The sequence below is a fragment of the Typopeltis vanoorti genome, chromosome 13 (assembly GCF_054136105.1).
Source record: "Typopeltis vanoorti isolate ZY-2024b chromosome 13, IOZ_Tvanoo_1.0, whole genome shotgun sequence".
Classification (NCBI taxonomy): domain Eukaryota; kingdom Metazoa; phylum Arthropoda; class Arachnida; order Uropygi; family Thelyphonidae; genus Typopeltis; species Typopeltis vanoorti.
Window position 1 is genome coordinate 128,999,409 of NC_143561.1, and position 17,026 is coordinate 129,016,434.

At 36.0% G+C, this 17,026-nt stretch overlaps 2 protein-coding genes across 2 annotated transcripts in view; one reads left to right on the forward strand and one right to left on the reverse strand.

Annotated features, from left to right (window-relative positions):
* Positions 1–17,026, forward strand: part of LOC150100532 (uncharacterized protein CG43867-like) — a 552,783-nt gene that overhangs the window by 392,830 nt on the left and 142,927 nt on the right. The window contains exon 21 of the mRNA XM_090402673.1: positions 16,206–16,383. Within this exon, the coding sequence (XP_090258799.1) occupies positions 16,206–16,383 (178 nt within the window). The remainder of the gene's footprint in view (positions 1–16,205; positions 16,384–17,026) is intronic.
* On the reverse strand, positions 1,178–12,185 carry LOC150100533 (transmembrane emp24 domain-containing protein 5-like). Its single transcript, XM_090403163.1, has 2 exons — positions 12,017–12,185; positions 1,178–1,596 (listed from the first exon to the last, which is right to left on the reverse strand). The coding sequence occupies exons 1-2, from the start codon at positions 12,183–12,185 to the stop codon at positions 1,178–1,180; spliced, it is 588 nt and encodes a 195-aa protein (XP_090259289.1).

Here is a 17,026-nt window from a genome sequence, read left to right on the forward strand (position 1 = left end):
ACACCGAGAAATAATACAAGAGATTTATTAAGGTTTCACTGCTAGTTTCATTGAAAATACCGACTTCATCAGGTGAATACAGTACCATGGAGAAAACATCTTAAAAATATATTGTACTTTAGACAAAACAGAGTTTAGAACAAGTAGTAGTTGTGTTCGAAATTGAGTCCAAGCATTAGTTCTGGCATGAAGCACTGTGCATGTAAATGATATCATGAGTGCGCCAAAACTGGATTTCAGCGCTATGTGAATTGGACAGGCTGTAACTGAGATTGCTGTTTAGATGGGCAGGGTCGAGAGCTATTTCTTTGCATTCCAAGATGCATCTTTCTAAGCATTTATGGATGTTTGAAGTTGTCATCCTTCAACATTGGTACTGGCCGAGAATAAAATCTGGCTGGATAGGACACCAGCACGGACTCTGTTATAAGGCATGTCACATTGGTGTTCTTTTAGGTGGAGAGAGATGGATTTTTCTGTCTGGCCATAATATGGTTTGCTGCAGCTTCAAATGATTTTGGATACTCCTGGGAAGGAACTGAAGAAGGTTGTATTTTACTTTAGGTTGACTGAGGTAAGATCAGAGTTTTGGAAAGGTGGAAAAATGTGTTTTAACATTTAAATTTCTGTAGGATTTTCGCTAGTTTAGGAGAAAGAGAACTTATATACAATAAGGAGATGTAGGCTGTTGGGTTTGAGTTATCTTCATTACTATGTTGATTACATACACTAAAAATATCGATAATCATCTTAGTGTACGTAATCAACATAGTAATGAAGATAACTTTTTGCTGTTAGGTGGCATATTTTGTGAGTAGAGCGGATTTATCACTCCAGAAGGATAAGTAACTTTTTTTTTTAAACCTAACCCTTTCTACATGTTACAGATTACATTTATTTGGTACAATGACATTTCAAAACACACAAAAGGAAATTAGCAAATTTTCATCTTTTCAAAATGACAATTTTTGTTTCTTTTGGTAAATGAGAATAAACCTTTTAAGGAAGCCATATTTCTGCTTCCCATGGGCTGTATATAAACATATTCTCCGATATATATATAAGAAACACAAAGCAAATAAAGATTATATGGCACAAGGGTTTTATGAAGAAGCACTTTGACCTTATTACTTTTTTGAACAGTACACTAGAATAAATGTTCTAGGCATCAGGTACATCATGACAATACCTTAAAAATCCTGTGCAGCTTGCTCTTTTCTTCAAAAAGACTCCTCACCATGAGGACCTGGATAGCTTCGACTACTACCATTACCAATATTGTAAGGAAATAAAACTGATTTACTCTTGTAAAATTGTGTTCTTGAATATTTCTATCATGTGCTTCAATGGCATGCATCTGATCCTGAAAATGTTTTATTTTGTTCAGGTTATCTTTCACCTTATTGTCTGAATCCTTAATTTGGTCCATTGTGTCATTATATACAAGCTCAGGAGGAAATTCTAAATCCATGTTTTCCCACTGGTCATCTTCATTCTCTGCCTTTGTATCCACATATATTTCAAAATATATAGTCTTTGTAGAGAAATGGCTAAAACTGTTATCAAAGCATAACTTGTGATCTCCTGCTTCTTTAACTTCAAAATTGACTCAGACAAGCAGTTGACAAGACAATTGACTCAGACAAGAAAAGACAATTGCAAGCAGATGTATAGCATCTGCTTGTCTGTAGTTCGTAATCAGTTCTCTATCTTTAGGTGAATAAAAGCGAAAATTTATCTCAAATTCTTGATTAATTTCTACATCTCCAAAACGTGCATCGACTACCTTGTTCTAAAAGTATCTTTGCCGGTATTTTGAAGATGACCAGTTGGAAAACATGGATTTAGAATTTCCTCCTGAGCTTGTATATAATGACACAATGGACCAAATTAAGGATTGACATTTTCATATTTGATTTGATAATATTAGGTTAACTTATTGTAGTTTTTGTTTAAAACAGGTTGGGATTGACTGAGCTATTTAGTTTGTAAGTAAAGAATTGTTTAATTGTTTAAATACTATATTGTTGATATGACACCAATGCTACGAACAATGGCGGCAAAGACCACATTGGTGAATGATTTGAATTTGTAAGATTTTATTCAGTGCAGTGTGTGTGTGAAATGTACTCATCAAGAAAATTAAAGGATATGTGAAAGGAAATTGAAACTGGAGAGAGAGAGAGAGAGAGAGAGAGAGAGAGAGGGGCTGTCTGTTAAGTGTTTCAAAAGTGAGTGTCTGTTAGGTGATGAGAATGCAGAAAATGGTAGTAGAGTGGACAGTACTCATGGTAGGATGGAAAATGATGTTATTAATGCTAAACATGCAACTGTGGAAATGGAGAAAAATGAAATGGATATTAATAAAGAACTAGCACAATTGAATGTTATCCTTCATATGAAAAAGAGCAAAATTGAAACTTGCAGAAGCAGCAAGAGATTAGCAGGGCTTATCAGAGAAATAAGCAGCTGGTCTGAAGGAATAGGAATACTAAAGACCAACTGAGCAAACAAAAAAAAAACAATTTAAGGAGAAAATTATGTATGGAGGCCCAATGATCAGAGGAGTACTTAATGAAAGTGTGACAAAATCTTGTTTCCCAGGTGCAGAAATTCATGATAATGGTAATGCCATCTGGATGCAAAAAGGTAAGTTGAAGGAAATTATTGTCTTGGTTGGTACAAATGATTTGAATGGTGAGAAGTATTCTGAGAGGAGGATGTAAAGGAGTTGTTAGAAGAGACAAAACTGAGTGAGAAGATGAAGATTGTAAGTCTCCTATGATAGAGGCAAACTGAGGAGGATGACATTGGTATCCAATGAGTCTATATGTAGACTGTGGATCCACAAATCCTACATCATAAGGAATGATGTAGGATTTGTGGATCCGTGGTCTGTGTTTGACAGAAAGAAGGTTTTTACAGTGCTGATGGACTGCATCTAAATGGTTTTGGTGTTATGTGTCTAGAGAGAGCTTTGTTCACCGAGCATGCTGAAACACAAATTCAGAAAAACTTAATCAATTAGGGTGGAAGCAAGCAAGTTGTGTGAAAGCACCCATGACGCAAGTAAGTGTAATAATGAACAAGTGCAGAATCTAGTTTCCCAATCAAAAATATTGAATAGTGTAGTCATTTCAGGAAGTAAAGGTTGGTGGGGCCTAAAGGGATGCTGCAGTTTCTATATACTAATACCAGAACTATCAGGAACAAGAGAGAGGAGTTTTGGGCATTGGTTATTGCAACGTCACCAAAAAAGTTATAGGCATTAGTGAGACTTGGCTAACAGCAGATGATATACTTAAAGGAATAGAATGTGAAGGGTTTAGTATTTTCAGGGAAGGTAGGATGGAGGGAGGAGTACTGCTGATGATATTAGATGAATTGCAGCCAAAAAGAATAGGAGATAGGTGGGAGGGTGGCTATTTATTTGAAGCATTCTCATGTGAGATTAAGGTCAGTAAGACAAAATATACAGTTGTTGTTACTGTAGCCCAGGGAGTTCAACAGTTGATCTGGAAGACATGCCTTGCCAAATTGGTATAATAAGTACAGGTCAAGTGATTATTTTGGGGGACTTCAACTATAGGGATATAGACTGGAAGGAAGAAAGATCATGTGGCAGGAAGGAAATAGAATTATACACCTACTAAGAGATAATTACTTAAGACAGCATGTGATGGCAGAGAATAGAGGTGTGAGAGTATTGGAGCTGGTCATAGGATCAGAACAGCTATCTATAACCAAGGTTACCATATTGCCTCTGATTGGTGAATGTGACCATGCAGTCTTGACTTGGGAGATTGTAAAACATGATGAATATTCTGTCAAGAAAGGGTATATGTGGAACTACAAAGCAGGTGATTATGACAAGCTTAGGAAGAAGCTTAAATCTGTGCCATGGCAAAAAACACTGCAGGGTAAGGATAGTGCATAGGATATAGTTAAGAGTCATCTAGAGGAAGCAATATTAAATTTTATATCTAAGGTAGAGCCTCATAGCTTAGTCAGTATAGACGAAGCCTGGTCTTTTTCAACTGAATCTGAGTTAACTGGTCTCATACAGAGTAGGGGGGTTTTTCACCTGGAAACTACAAACATTAGAGACCTCCAGGAATAAGGAGTAACCAACCTATTCTGTAGGATTTCGGCTCCGAATACCTACACGGGAAAATGTGTAGGTCTATGCATGAGCATAAATTAGAATGGGATATGACCTACGGTAAGGAGGGTTAATCAGATAGCAGTTAGATGGATAAATAATATCATTAAGCATGAGCTGCAGAAAAAGAAAATGCTATGGAAAATATATAAAGAGAAAGGTAACTAGCATGACAAGGAAGGCAAAATAATCAGATTAGAAGAAAAATCGCCAAACATGCCAAAGGATATCCCAAAGAGTTCTTTCATTACGAGGCAGGTAATAGGAAGAACAACTATGGAAGATTAACTTTAATGTGAGGAAAGAGAAGAAGATTAAATAGTTCCATTACTGAATGACTACTTTGCAAGGGTATATCATCCTAGTGGGGTTACTGCTTTAATATATTGACAGACACTAATGTTAGAACAGAGACGGATGAATTGGAGCTTCTTTGGATATTGCAGAATCTCAATGTAAATACAGCTGTGCTAGGATTAAATGGGATATCAGCTGGAGTTTTGAGAGAATGTGCAAAAAACTGGCAATGCCTCAGAATAGAACCTTTAAGTTTCCGCTCTGGTAGAGTTCCAAGGGAGTGGAAAGAATGCACAATAATTCCCTTGCATAAGAGAGGTTTTAAGACTACAGTAGCATATTATAGACCAATCGATATCTCGGGTGTGGTGGTAAAAGTACTAGAAAAGTTAGTCAAAAAGAGAATTCAAGAATGTGTAGATAAAAACATGATACTGTATAAGGGTCAACATAGCTTTATGAAGGGTCGGTCAAGCCTTAGCAATTTACAACTTTTTATAACAGAGCAATAGCTGAGTTGGATAAAGGAAATGGTTACACGATGATTTAGTAGTGCATAGGATATAGTTAAGCATCATCTAGAGGAAGCAGTATTAAATTTTATACCTAAGGTAGAGCCTCTGTAGCTCAGTCAGTATAGACGAAGCCCTTTGGTTGGAAAGATATTTGCAAAGGCATCTGACAGAATACCACATAGAACTTTGTTATGCAAATTTGAACAAATGGGGATGGATATGACACTGGTTAGAGGGTGGCTGCTAGTCAAATATCAAAAAGTGGTATATGGAGGGACAGAATCGAACACATTAACATGTAGAAATAAGTAAGTTGTTATTCCTCTTTATGAAACCTTGATACATCCACATCTGAATTACTGTGCTCATGTCTGGTCTCCTAGGGCAGCGCTTCCCAAACTGTGGGCTGCGGTCCCCTTGGGGGGGCTGTAGGTCTTGTTGAGGGGGCCATGAAATAATGAAAACAAATTGAAAATGTTTTAAGACTAAGTAGATTTTTTTTATCTTAAAAGAGACATATTTAATTTTTATTATTTACTATTTCTTTTTTGTTATTTTTTATATTTTAATGGAAAAAAATCACCCATTTTTTTCACAAATTTCACAAATTTTGCTTTCTGCATATATCGATGCTTAATGAATATTAGTAAATATATGCTTATTCATATAAGTTTCATTTCGAAGCAGAAATCTAAGAATTACAGTTTCAAATATTTCACTTGATATTGACTTTTTGTGTAGCAGTATTGAAACACATCCATCACGTTAAATTGTTATTAAACTTCTTTTACGTTTTTAATTCTTTCTTTATTACTAATCGTTTTACTTTCATGTGTTTGTACTGCAAATGTACAATAACATATACCTATATATATATATATGAGATAATGTAAGATGCTAAAAATGTAATATTTGCATTTGATTTTTGCAATATTCGCTGTGTATGTTTTGTATTGAATATAAATACAATAAATATTATAATAATATGTCTATATTATGATTTTTTTTGAGGGGGCTGTGAAATATTTTAATTTTTCAAAAGGGAGGCCCTGACATCCAGAAGATTGGGAAGCACTGTCCTAGGGTTCTTGGTGGGGGGGAGGGGGTGGGGGGGGATTCAGAGGCTAGTGACGAAGATGGTGATTGGCCTGTGGAATGTTCCCTATGAGGCTAGATTCTAGGTGTGTGGTTGATAGGAGAAAAAAGGGGGGGATATGATAGAAACATTTAAGTTGTTTAAAAGGTTTTATAGGATAAATGCAGAGGAAATATTTCAGCACTTGGCTAGAGGGTCCAGAACAAGAAGTCATCCCTGGAAGTTGAATAAAGGTGTGGTTAGTAGGTGTGTGAGGACTAGATTTTTTGCGTAGAGAGTTGTGAATGAGTGGAATGGGTTGCCAGCATCATTTGTGAGTGTTTTGTCTGTTAATGGGTTCAAGGAGAGATGTGATAGATTCTGTGGATAGATTGGGTCTCCAGTGATGAGTCTTCGGACTCCATGGAGGTGCCTGTTTAATAATGATAATAAACACATTATAACCATTGTCTCCTCAGCATCCAAAATATTAGGATCCTCTTTAGTTCAAGACATTAATTCACTCCAAACAGCTATTAACTCTGTACAAATCACAAATCCACTCATCCATCAAGTTCACACATCTGGGAAGATGCCTCTAAGAACTCACTACAAATACTCGATGCAATACAGAGGAGAGCAGTCAGACTGATTAACAACTCATATCTTACTTACTCCATCCACTCTCACACAGGCATCTAGTATCTACTGCATACATCTATAAATATTTCCATGGTAAATGTTTAGCAGATCTATCACAATTAATCCTCCCCCTTCTCTCTCTCTCTCTCTACCAAATCCACTGAAACACATGTAGCTACTTCCCAACATCTCTTCACAGTCATACTCATAGAACAACTTTCTCTAACTCCTTCTTCGTTCCTACTTTTGCTTTATTGTGGAACACCTTTCCCTCCCATGTATTTCTGAAGGAATACAGTACACAGGCCTTCAAATACAATGTGAGCAAAGTTCCTATTTCTCGATTCTCTTTCCATGCATGGTACTAATATACTATAGGTTGAGCAACCAACCTCACATGTATGGATCCAACATAAAAATAAAAATAAAAAAAAAAAAAAAGGAGAAGAAGAAACAGCAAGTGAGGGTGAAAAAGATATGAGAGATAGTATGAAAGAAAAAGTAGAAAATGTAAAGAATGATGAAATGGTAATGATATATGGAGTGTGATTATGTGAGGACAAAGGGTAAAATGTAAGATAGAATGTAGGGGAAAAAATGCTGCAAAGAGTATGGCAGAGAAGCATAAGAAGTGAGTTTGAAAGAGCAAAAGAGGGAAAGTAGAGGCAGTTTTGTAAGGAAACTTCCATGTTAGGAGATGTGCTTGAGTAGAGCATGATGAAATCATGTTTTCCTGGGACAAAGATTGAGAATGTTACTGATGCCATTAGAATATAGAGAGAGGAAAATGAAAGAGATTATTCTTATTATTAAGAGAGACCCCCCAGAGAGTCAGGGCCTCATCAAGGAAAGCGACACACTGTCTGCACCATCTGTCATCCTTATTCTTGAATTCATTCACACTGCTTGCAGACATCCAGTAGCAATCCATTCCAATTATGCCCCACTATTAGAAAAAAAAAAAAAAAAATAGTTTTCACTCCCTTCTTGACGGCATTTGTTTTCAACTTCCAAGGATGTCTTCTCATCCTTTCCCTATGCCCCATAAAATGAAAAATTCCATCACCTGAAATCCTGTATGACCCTTTTCAGAAATTTGTAAATCTCAGTCATATCACATCATCCTCTTTCTCTTGTTTGCTAGTGTCTGCCGTCCACAAATTCTCTCTCTCTCTCTCTCTTTTTCTTTCTTTATAATCAGTATTCTACAATCCTTATATCATTTTGAACACTCTCCTTTGCACTCTCTCTCCACTGTATCAATATCACAATGGAAAGTATGACACTAGACCTGCACAGAGTTGTCCCAGTGAAGTTATATCAAAGCCTTGTAAAGAGGCAAAACTTCTTTATAAGTCAAGGTTTGTTTCAGCATTGCTATTATCCTCTGAGATGTATTTGTAATTTTTTCTATATGGCCCTTGAACTGCAACTTCCTGCATACTAAAATTCCAAGATCAGTAGCCTGATCAGTTTCTTTTAGCATATTCCCACCAATATAATGACATTGTCTGTCTAATCAGATCTTATTGTATGACTTTACATTTACTAAGGTTGAACTGATGGCCATATTCACATGCCCACATTTCCTACTTATTCAAATCATCTACAAGTATTGAATATCAGCTGCATTCCTGATTACCTTACCTAGCTATACATCATCAGTAAATAGCTGTATGTTACCCATCTAATCCTTCCCAGTGTCATTAATATACAGATTGAATAACAAGGGATCATGGACTGATCCTTGTGGTACACCACAGGTTTCCTTAAATCTTGTAGACTCACATCCCATATATACCACTTTTTTTTGGTATCTGTATATCAGCCTTTCTCTTATCCACACCAATATTTCACAATCCAATCCCATATTCTCCAGTTTATGTAACAGTCTTCTGTGCTTTATTCTGTCAAAAGCCTTAGCAGACTTCAGAATTATTGTGGTTTATCTATTCCTCTTATATAACTCAATGGGATCATTATTAAAACTGTGACCAAGTTTCTACAAACATGACCTTCCCTCAGTAAACTCATGCTATTCGTTACAAAGTAGAGATTCTGTGAACTTTTCTAAAATCTTAAAAATCACTCAAGAGATACTGATTAGTCAATAGTTGGATACATCAGTCTTTGCACTACCCTTGTACAATGGGATTACCATATATTCTTTTCACTCTTGTGTAGTCTTACCTGTTCTGAGACTCAAATTTTATAGCTTGTTCAAAGGAATAGCCAGTCCAGCTGAACACTCTTTTAGCATCCATGCTGATAGCCCATCAGTCCCTATTACCAAATTCTTATTCAGTTTGTGCAACAGCTCTAGTACCTCCTCCTCATACACGAGTTTCTTTATCCAGTAAGGAGTTAACAGTGAGCATAATGTTGCATACACCAGGTTGACAGCTTTTAGCAAAGTGGACACTCATTGGGTGAACAATATCTTCTGTATCTGTCACCATTACACCATCTGCATTCTGTACAGTTATTCTTTCATATTTGTACTTTTTTATATGCAGAATTATGATAGAATTCCTTTGGGTGGTCTTGAACTTGGAGAGCCAGTTTCATTTCATACTTAGACTTAGCTTTCTGTAAAACAGATGCAACTCGACTCAACTGTTCCTTATAATTTTCATAACTGAAATCATCCTTATGAACACAGAATTGCTTCCACATCATCTTTTTCTTACAGATCTCTTGCTTAATAAGATTGCACATCCATTTCACTCATACCCTGTTTATTCTTTGAACTTTAAGGACATATTCAATATTGCATCATTTAAGTATTTTTTGAATGTTTTCTGTGCACTGTCAATATTCTTCCCTTCCACCAACTGATACCATAGTGCAGAACCTATCATATTCCTCAGTTTGTGATTATTTCCTGCTTTTTAGTTCAGCATATAACCCTTTCTGAATAGAGCATTCATTAACTTAGGCACTTCCCAACTGGGTACTGCATAATCACTGTCACCAATTGGAGGCAGAATTGTTATGTCTTTAACTGGAATCTCTCCCCCCCCCCAACACTATAATCAAATGTAACACTCTTTGACTTGAAGTTCCTTCTGTCACAAGATGTTTGAAGTAATTATCTCTTGCAACAGCTCAATAAATTCAGTTTCATTCTTCTCATGAGATTTTCCAATCAATGCTTGGGTAATTAATTAAAAAATACCCTATTAAGAGTATTCTTTTCATGCCTATCGTCTTTATTTGGTGATGCATTTCTTCACCACTAGCAACCAATCTACCAGGTCTGACACTACCCCACTATATATAGAAATACAGTAATACACCGTAGCAAATACAAATTAGAAAGACTATTCATGGAATCAGCCTCAGCCCTAAGAAACTCTCCAAACCTCAACAAATTTGGTTGTATGAGACTACTCCAAATTTGAGAGGCTTACATCAGCAGACCTTCAGCCCAACGGCCAAGAACAGCTACTTAGCCCGCTAGAGGGCACCAGCAGGACTTCTAGGAGAACGATAGCTTCACATCTTCATTCTCAGTTACTGTGTTGTAGTGCCTGCGTGCACGTGCCTTTTTGTAAGTTCCTTTTGAAAATGGCAATGTGATGTTGCCGAAATATCGGAAATATTTATTAAAGTATAATTTAATTTTTATTTGGATCTACGTTGTTCAATTCCCTAAGTGATTTAGAAATACTTGCTGACATCTTTCCAGAAGACATTAGAAAACTATTCGATTTCGTAATACACTCTGGATATTTCTTATGTCAAAACAAATTTTACAGCCAAGTAGAAGGAACGGCCATGGGAAGTCCTCTCTCTCCTGCTTTAGTCGACTTTTATATAGAACATCTAGAAAAAGTCCTCTTCTCATCTATTTTCCCTCAACCATCCTTTTGGGTAAGATATATAGATGACATCTTTATTGTATGGCCACACAACAAAGACTCCTTACCTTCTTTTTTAAACAGTATCAATTCCTTACATCATCGTATAAAGTTTACTATGGAAATGGAAGAAAACAACCAGTTATCTTTTTTAGACGTTCTCCTCATCCGGTCACCTTCATATACTCTTACAACTACAGTTTAGGAAACCAACGTTCACAGGTCGTTATATTCTTAAAGAATCAGCCCATCATCCTTGAAAAAAACAGGAATCATAAAATTTCTTATGAGAAGATCCAAAACTAATTGTTCTGCTTCTAATTTTCTACAGAAAGAACTTTCTACTATCCAACAACACATGAAACTCAATGGCTTTTCCGAAAAGAGTACTCAACATCTTCTCGATTCTTATAATCCACCACAAAACAACGAAGATTCAATACGTTGAGTTCCAATTCCTTACATCTCCGGGATTTCAGAACCTATCGCAAGAATTCTGAAGAAATATGAGTTAACAGCTACGTATTCTCCTATTAACAAATTATCTTCCCATTTTCCTTCTCCTAAAGACAAATGCTCAGCTATATCTCTTCCTGGAGTTTATCAAATTCCCTGCAACTGTGATCTCTCCTATTTTGGACAAACTGGATGTTCTCTTGAAAAAAGAATCCAAGAACATGAATCCTCCATTCATCACAACAAACCTGAAAAATCTGGATTGGCTCAGCACGGGATTGAAACTAACCACAGCATCCTTTGGTCAAAAACTCGCCTCTTACATAGACCCCATTATAAATTTGAACGTTTATTCAAAGAAAGTGTAGAGGCCTTACTCCATCATCCTAACCTGAATCGAAATGACTGTATATCTATATCAAAAATCTGGGAAAGTCTAATCAGGATAACTCATTAATTCATATTAATTTTATGTTATTTAATATTATTAATTAATATCTTTATTTCAATCATTTCTCTGCTTAAAAATATTCCCTTTAATACTTAGTGATATAACATCATGTGTCTTGTTCTATTTTTAAATGATCTCTTGTTAGTATTCCACCGTGTATTTTTTTTTTTTAAACTATTCTTGTAGTGCCACTGAAGATGGTCTGCTATTTCCAGACTGAAATATTTGGTTAATTAAATATCTTTCTTGTGTTTACGTGCATATATTATTCTGTTAGTAGTATTACAATCATAGGTCTGAACTCTAACTGGATTCAAGACATTTTATATCATTAGCAGCATGCCTGCCTCCTCTCCTATCATGTCTAGGGTTCCTAAAAATACTCTACCTTTTGCACTCAATACCAGTTGGCGTGTCTGCTACTAATAGCCAGATCTCACTAATGGCTACATTGCCACCTACAATCTTAGGTCCTAACGTATTGGTCAAAGCAACAGACTCTCTTGCTTTGTGTCTAATACTCCTTGCATTCATGTGCAGACATATATTAGTTACCTGCATGCTTTTTTGTATACTCTTGTCTGTAGTCTTTGTGACTCATTTGGAGAACTTGCAGATCTCTGTTCTTATCTAGTGCCTTACTTATTGCAGACATCTTTGCACATGCTTGATAGGTCTGAATTGGATGAATACAAAATCTTTCTCTTCTCATAATCATTGCCATGGTAATGTATATTCTCATCATTAGTCAGTTACATAACATTGTCGCTCTTACACACAGATTCTCACCAATCCTCCCATCATAATTTAGTTTCCCTGACTCTCTGTGTTAGGTCTTATACCGAGTAATAATTTTTCAGGACTCCTGATACCAAAAACACATTCAGGTGCATGCTGTCCATCTTAAACAAATCCATTCTTCCCTCAAACTCACTCCACACACATCCAAAAACTCTCATAGGCTACACCTCATTTGCCATCATAGCCATTCTATCATATAATTAATTTCTATCATATCTAGGTAATATACTTACGATTTTCACTTCTCACTCTTCACTCTCACTTCTTCCAACAACCCTTTTATATCTTCTCATATTGAACTCATTGCTAGTTAAGTTATTCATATCTACTAGTTAGCATAAGAGAATCTAGCATTAACCAAGGTGTCAACATTGCCTCCAACTGGGAGAGTGGTTATGTGATCTTGATCGAGGAGATTGCCAGACATGTAGAATTTTCAATTAACATGTTCGCTGCCATGCTCCTCAGGCATAGTTTGTTCTCGCACACCAAGTGCTTTCGCGTCTTCAAGGTCACTACGAGTAATCTCGCAGCCAGCTTATCAGACAGAATTTTGTTTCATAAGCCAACTATGAGTAATCTCGTATCACCTGCATCTTCAAGGTCACTACGAGTAATCTCGTAGCCGGCTTATCAGACAGAATTTTGTTTCATACACCAACTACGAGTAATCTCGTATCACCCCCACCTATATATTACATGTGCTGATGACAGTGTTTATTGTGTCTAGTCTCTAAAAACTTTCAGTTTCGCCATGACCAGTAAAAGAAAACTTACTGATAAAGAATTAGAAGTTTACGCTAATATGAGCGATGCTGAATTTAATGAATTCATCATCGCAAATGGAAGGATAAGAGGGAAGTTCTTTCCATTTCAAATATGCACAAATTTGAAATGGTTGAAGCGAAAAATCGGAATGGTAAAATTCAATTAAAACCAAATATCGTTAGGGACTATAATTTGGGTATGTCAGGCATCGATCTTTCTGATCAAATGCTTTCTTACTATTCTGCCTTACGAAAGACAATTAGATGGCCAGAGAAATTGGCAATATGCATTTTTGATATATACATTCAAAATGCGCATAAATTTTATAATATAATTACTGGAAATGCAATGATTGCGTTAAAATTTAAAGATCAATTTATCTCAGTTTTTGTTGGAATGGATGAGCTTGCAGCATCACAGAATATCAACAGGATTCGGGATCTTCATTATTTGGAAATTTTACCACCTACAGAAAAAAAGAATCGCCCAACAAAGTCATGCCGAGTATGTACACGAAACAAACAACGACACAAAAACACATTATTATTGTCCTGTTTGCCAGGAAAAACCACCATTGTGCATGGAAAATTGTTTTAACGTGTATCATTCATAATTTGTATAAATTGGTTTTTATTTTATTGATTTCATTTTATTATTTTTATTGATTTTATTAGTTTTAATTTGATTTACAAATTATGGGTTAACTCGTGCTTGGCATAGGAGGTCATAACGGTAATCGACATATGAGTATATTCGAAGTTGGCTTCTGAGGCACATATATAATAAACTATATTTTATCTGAAATTATTTCCCTTCTACCAAGCCCCCAGATGTGCTTTCCACTTTATTCACAAGTGAAGGGTCCAAGTTAAGGTACTTATACTAAGGGTTAACTCATGCTTGGTATAGGAGGTCGGTAATCAACATACAAGTATATTCGTAGTTGGCTTGTGAGGCTCATATACCAACTACGAGCATACTCATAGTTGGCACCGAACGTGTTAAGAAAAGGATTGTGTAGAATTCCAAGCAGCAAATTATGAAAAACTAAGGTTCCATCTTGGAGCATTGCAAAGGAATTAGAATCTCTAGGGGAAAGGTGTTAGTAATACATGGAAGATAGTCAACAGGTTTTAAAGAAACAGTATCTGACTGTCAAGAAGATAAAGCAGTGAGGAGTGAGATGGATATATATATAGAGGGTGTATAAAAAAAAGCAATTAGTAGGCTCATGAGCGCACAAGTCACAAGCAAGAAAGGTGAACAGACTGGTAAGAAAGCATGGAATTAGACGCATATCAGTGTGCATTATGAAAATGTGAAAACAAAATGGAAGCTCTGCAGAACAATCTGTTTGACTGAAATCTTAGCTTTGCAAACCAAGACATTTTACTGAAATCTTAGCTCTAGGGATATGCCAAGGAAATTATTATTATTAACATCTCTGACCTCCATGGAGTCAGAGATTCATGGTGGAGGGAGGTACACAGTATTGCACACAATGCTCATCAAATCTTGCTTTAAACTAAGTCAATGTTCACTATATTCACTATATTCACAACACACTCAGGTGCATTCTATCACCAACCACTCTCCATGCAAAGAACCTACTCCTCTGCTCACACCTTCCTTATACAGTTTCTAGCGATGGCCTCTTGTTCTACCCCCTCTCCCATTCTATGAAAAATCTCTTCCTTGTGAACCTAATAACAACCCCTGACTAACTTATATGTCTCAATCATATCTCCTCCCCCTCTTCTTCCTATTCATGAGGCTCTGCAACTTACATTCTCTCAATCTGTCCTCACTCTCCACATTCTAAAGATCATTGATCACCTTTGTGAATCTTCTCTAGACTCCTTCCAACATATCCTCGTCACCATGAAAAACCCAGCAACCAAATCTGTGCACAATAATTCATATGAGGCCTGATCAAGGTCTTATACAGTGGCATCATAACCTCTCTATGTCTGCATGTCAAGGTCCTCTGCTTCATTGCCATTATCTGATGTGACATCTTCACAATTTGTGCAATGTGGCCCCTGAATTTCAGGTCCTTGTCAACCATCACTCCTAAATCTCTCATCTCCTCTACTTCCTTTAAAGTTTCCCCACCATACATCCCATACTTTGCATCCCATCGTTGCTTACCAGGTCTCAAAACCTTACACTTTGCAACATTGAATTGACAGTTCAACTTACCTGTCCATCCATGCAATCTATTCAAGTCCTCCTATAAGATCATAACATCTGCATTGCTCTCCCCAAGTTTCCATCATCTGCAAACAGCTGCATATCACTACTTATACTCAGCCTAATATCATTAATATACAAACTGAACAACAATGATCCCAAAATCATTAGTAGTCACTAGTTGTGTGTTTTGGGATCATTGATCCCAAAACACACAACTAGTGACCTTCCTCTTTGGGGATACTGCATTCTTATATACAACTTTCTGATACCTATCTGTCACCCAGTCACTAATCCAACTCAGAAGTCTGTTTTTAAATCCCATCTGTTTTTCAATTTATGTACCAGATTGTCGTGTGGCAGTCTATCAAAAGTTTTTACTAAATTCAAGTATACCATATATGCATCTCCCCTGTCCAAGGTATTTGTCATCTTGTTACAGTACATAAGTACGTTAGTGAAACATGATCTCCCTTTAACAAACTCATGCTGATACAACAGAGAATACTGCTTTTATCAGCTCATTTCTGTATCTTACTTCCAACAATCTTTCCAATACCTTCACCACAACCCAAGATATACAGACTGGCCTATAATTTGAAACTACAGCCTTATCACCATCTTTATGCAGCAGAACAATTTTACCTTCCTTCCAATCCCTTGAAACCTATTTTGTTGCAAGGCTTTTATTAAACAGGCATGCCAATGCTACTCCCAATTCCAAATGGAAAGAAGAAAAAAAAACAATTCCGTTGCATATGGAACATTTTTTTTTCATATTATCCTTTGAAATTGTGCCTATTGCTCTAGTAGTGTGTTATTTATAATCAAGTGAAATATGACATAATCTAGCTAATGTATTGGCTATAAATAATAAAATAGATATATCTCTGTTAAAAATAATGAAGTCTCTCTTGGATAAGAAATTTCAAATCCAACATAGAATATGCAGACATGTGTAATTCATTTATTTATTATTTAGGTTAGAAGCAGGAAAATACTTCATTTTCTGTCAGCGAGCCCTTAAGAGGGCACTTGCAAATGGAGGAAGGGAGTGCCATCCGTCACGCATGGAAGTGCTCAGTATTCTGCTCAAAAATCCATACCACCACTCTCTTCCACACAGCATACCTGTTCACTTTCTTAATGGGACATACCAGGTACATTCAACGTAAAATAACGAAGTGCTTATATTGACTTTTTTTTTATTGATTTTTCATTGTTTATCCAAATTATTATTGTTTACAAGAAAAGCAAAATCAGACAAAATTACCAATTTTTATAGATAAGAGATGCAAAAATTTTCAATAAGAAGTTACACAAATTTAAAAGCCAGTACAAATCAAGAACTTGGAATACGGGCTATCATAGTGAAAGCAAAGTACTTTAATGACATCAGAAGAAAGGATATCATAATATAACCAAAATGAACCTGGACTATCAAGCAGACTAAATAACATCAGAATATGGCAATGTATTGACTGAATGAAGGGAGCTCTATTCTAGATATGAACATCAGAAGGATTAGAAAATATTGGCTTATGTTAAGCTTATCTGAAGAATTGTATTGATGTTATTGATATATATATATATATATATACATATATATATATAGTGTAAATTACTAATGATGAAATAACTAATTGCCAAACTTCCAACTACATACACACTGTCGAAAATCAAACTGAGGAGGACAAATACTGATATTCACAAAACAAAAAATTCATGAGTGAAAGAAATCAACTGTAAATTTAAATATGCTGAAAACATTTGCATTGAAATAATGCATGAGGTTAATATGCA

Bases quoted from the DNA above. Each gene is read 5' to 3' on its own strand.
- LOC150100533 (XM_090403163.1), bottom strand. From the start codon at position 12,185: ATGGCAATGATTATGAGAAGAGAAAGATTTTGTATTCATCCAATTCAG. The intron at 1,597-12,016 runs GTAACTAATATA...TCAATTTTGAAG, and splicing joins GTATACAAAAAAGCATGCAG to TTAAAGAAGCAGGAGATCAC.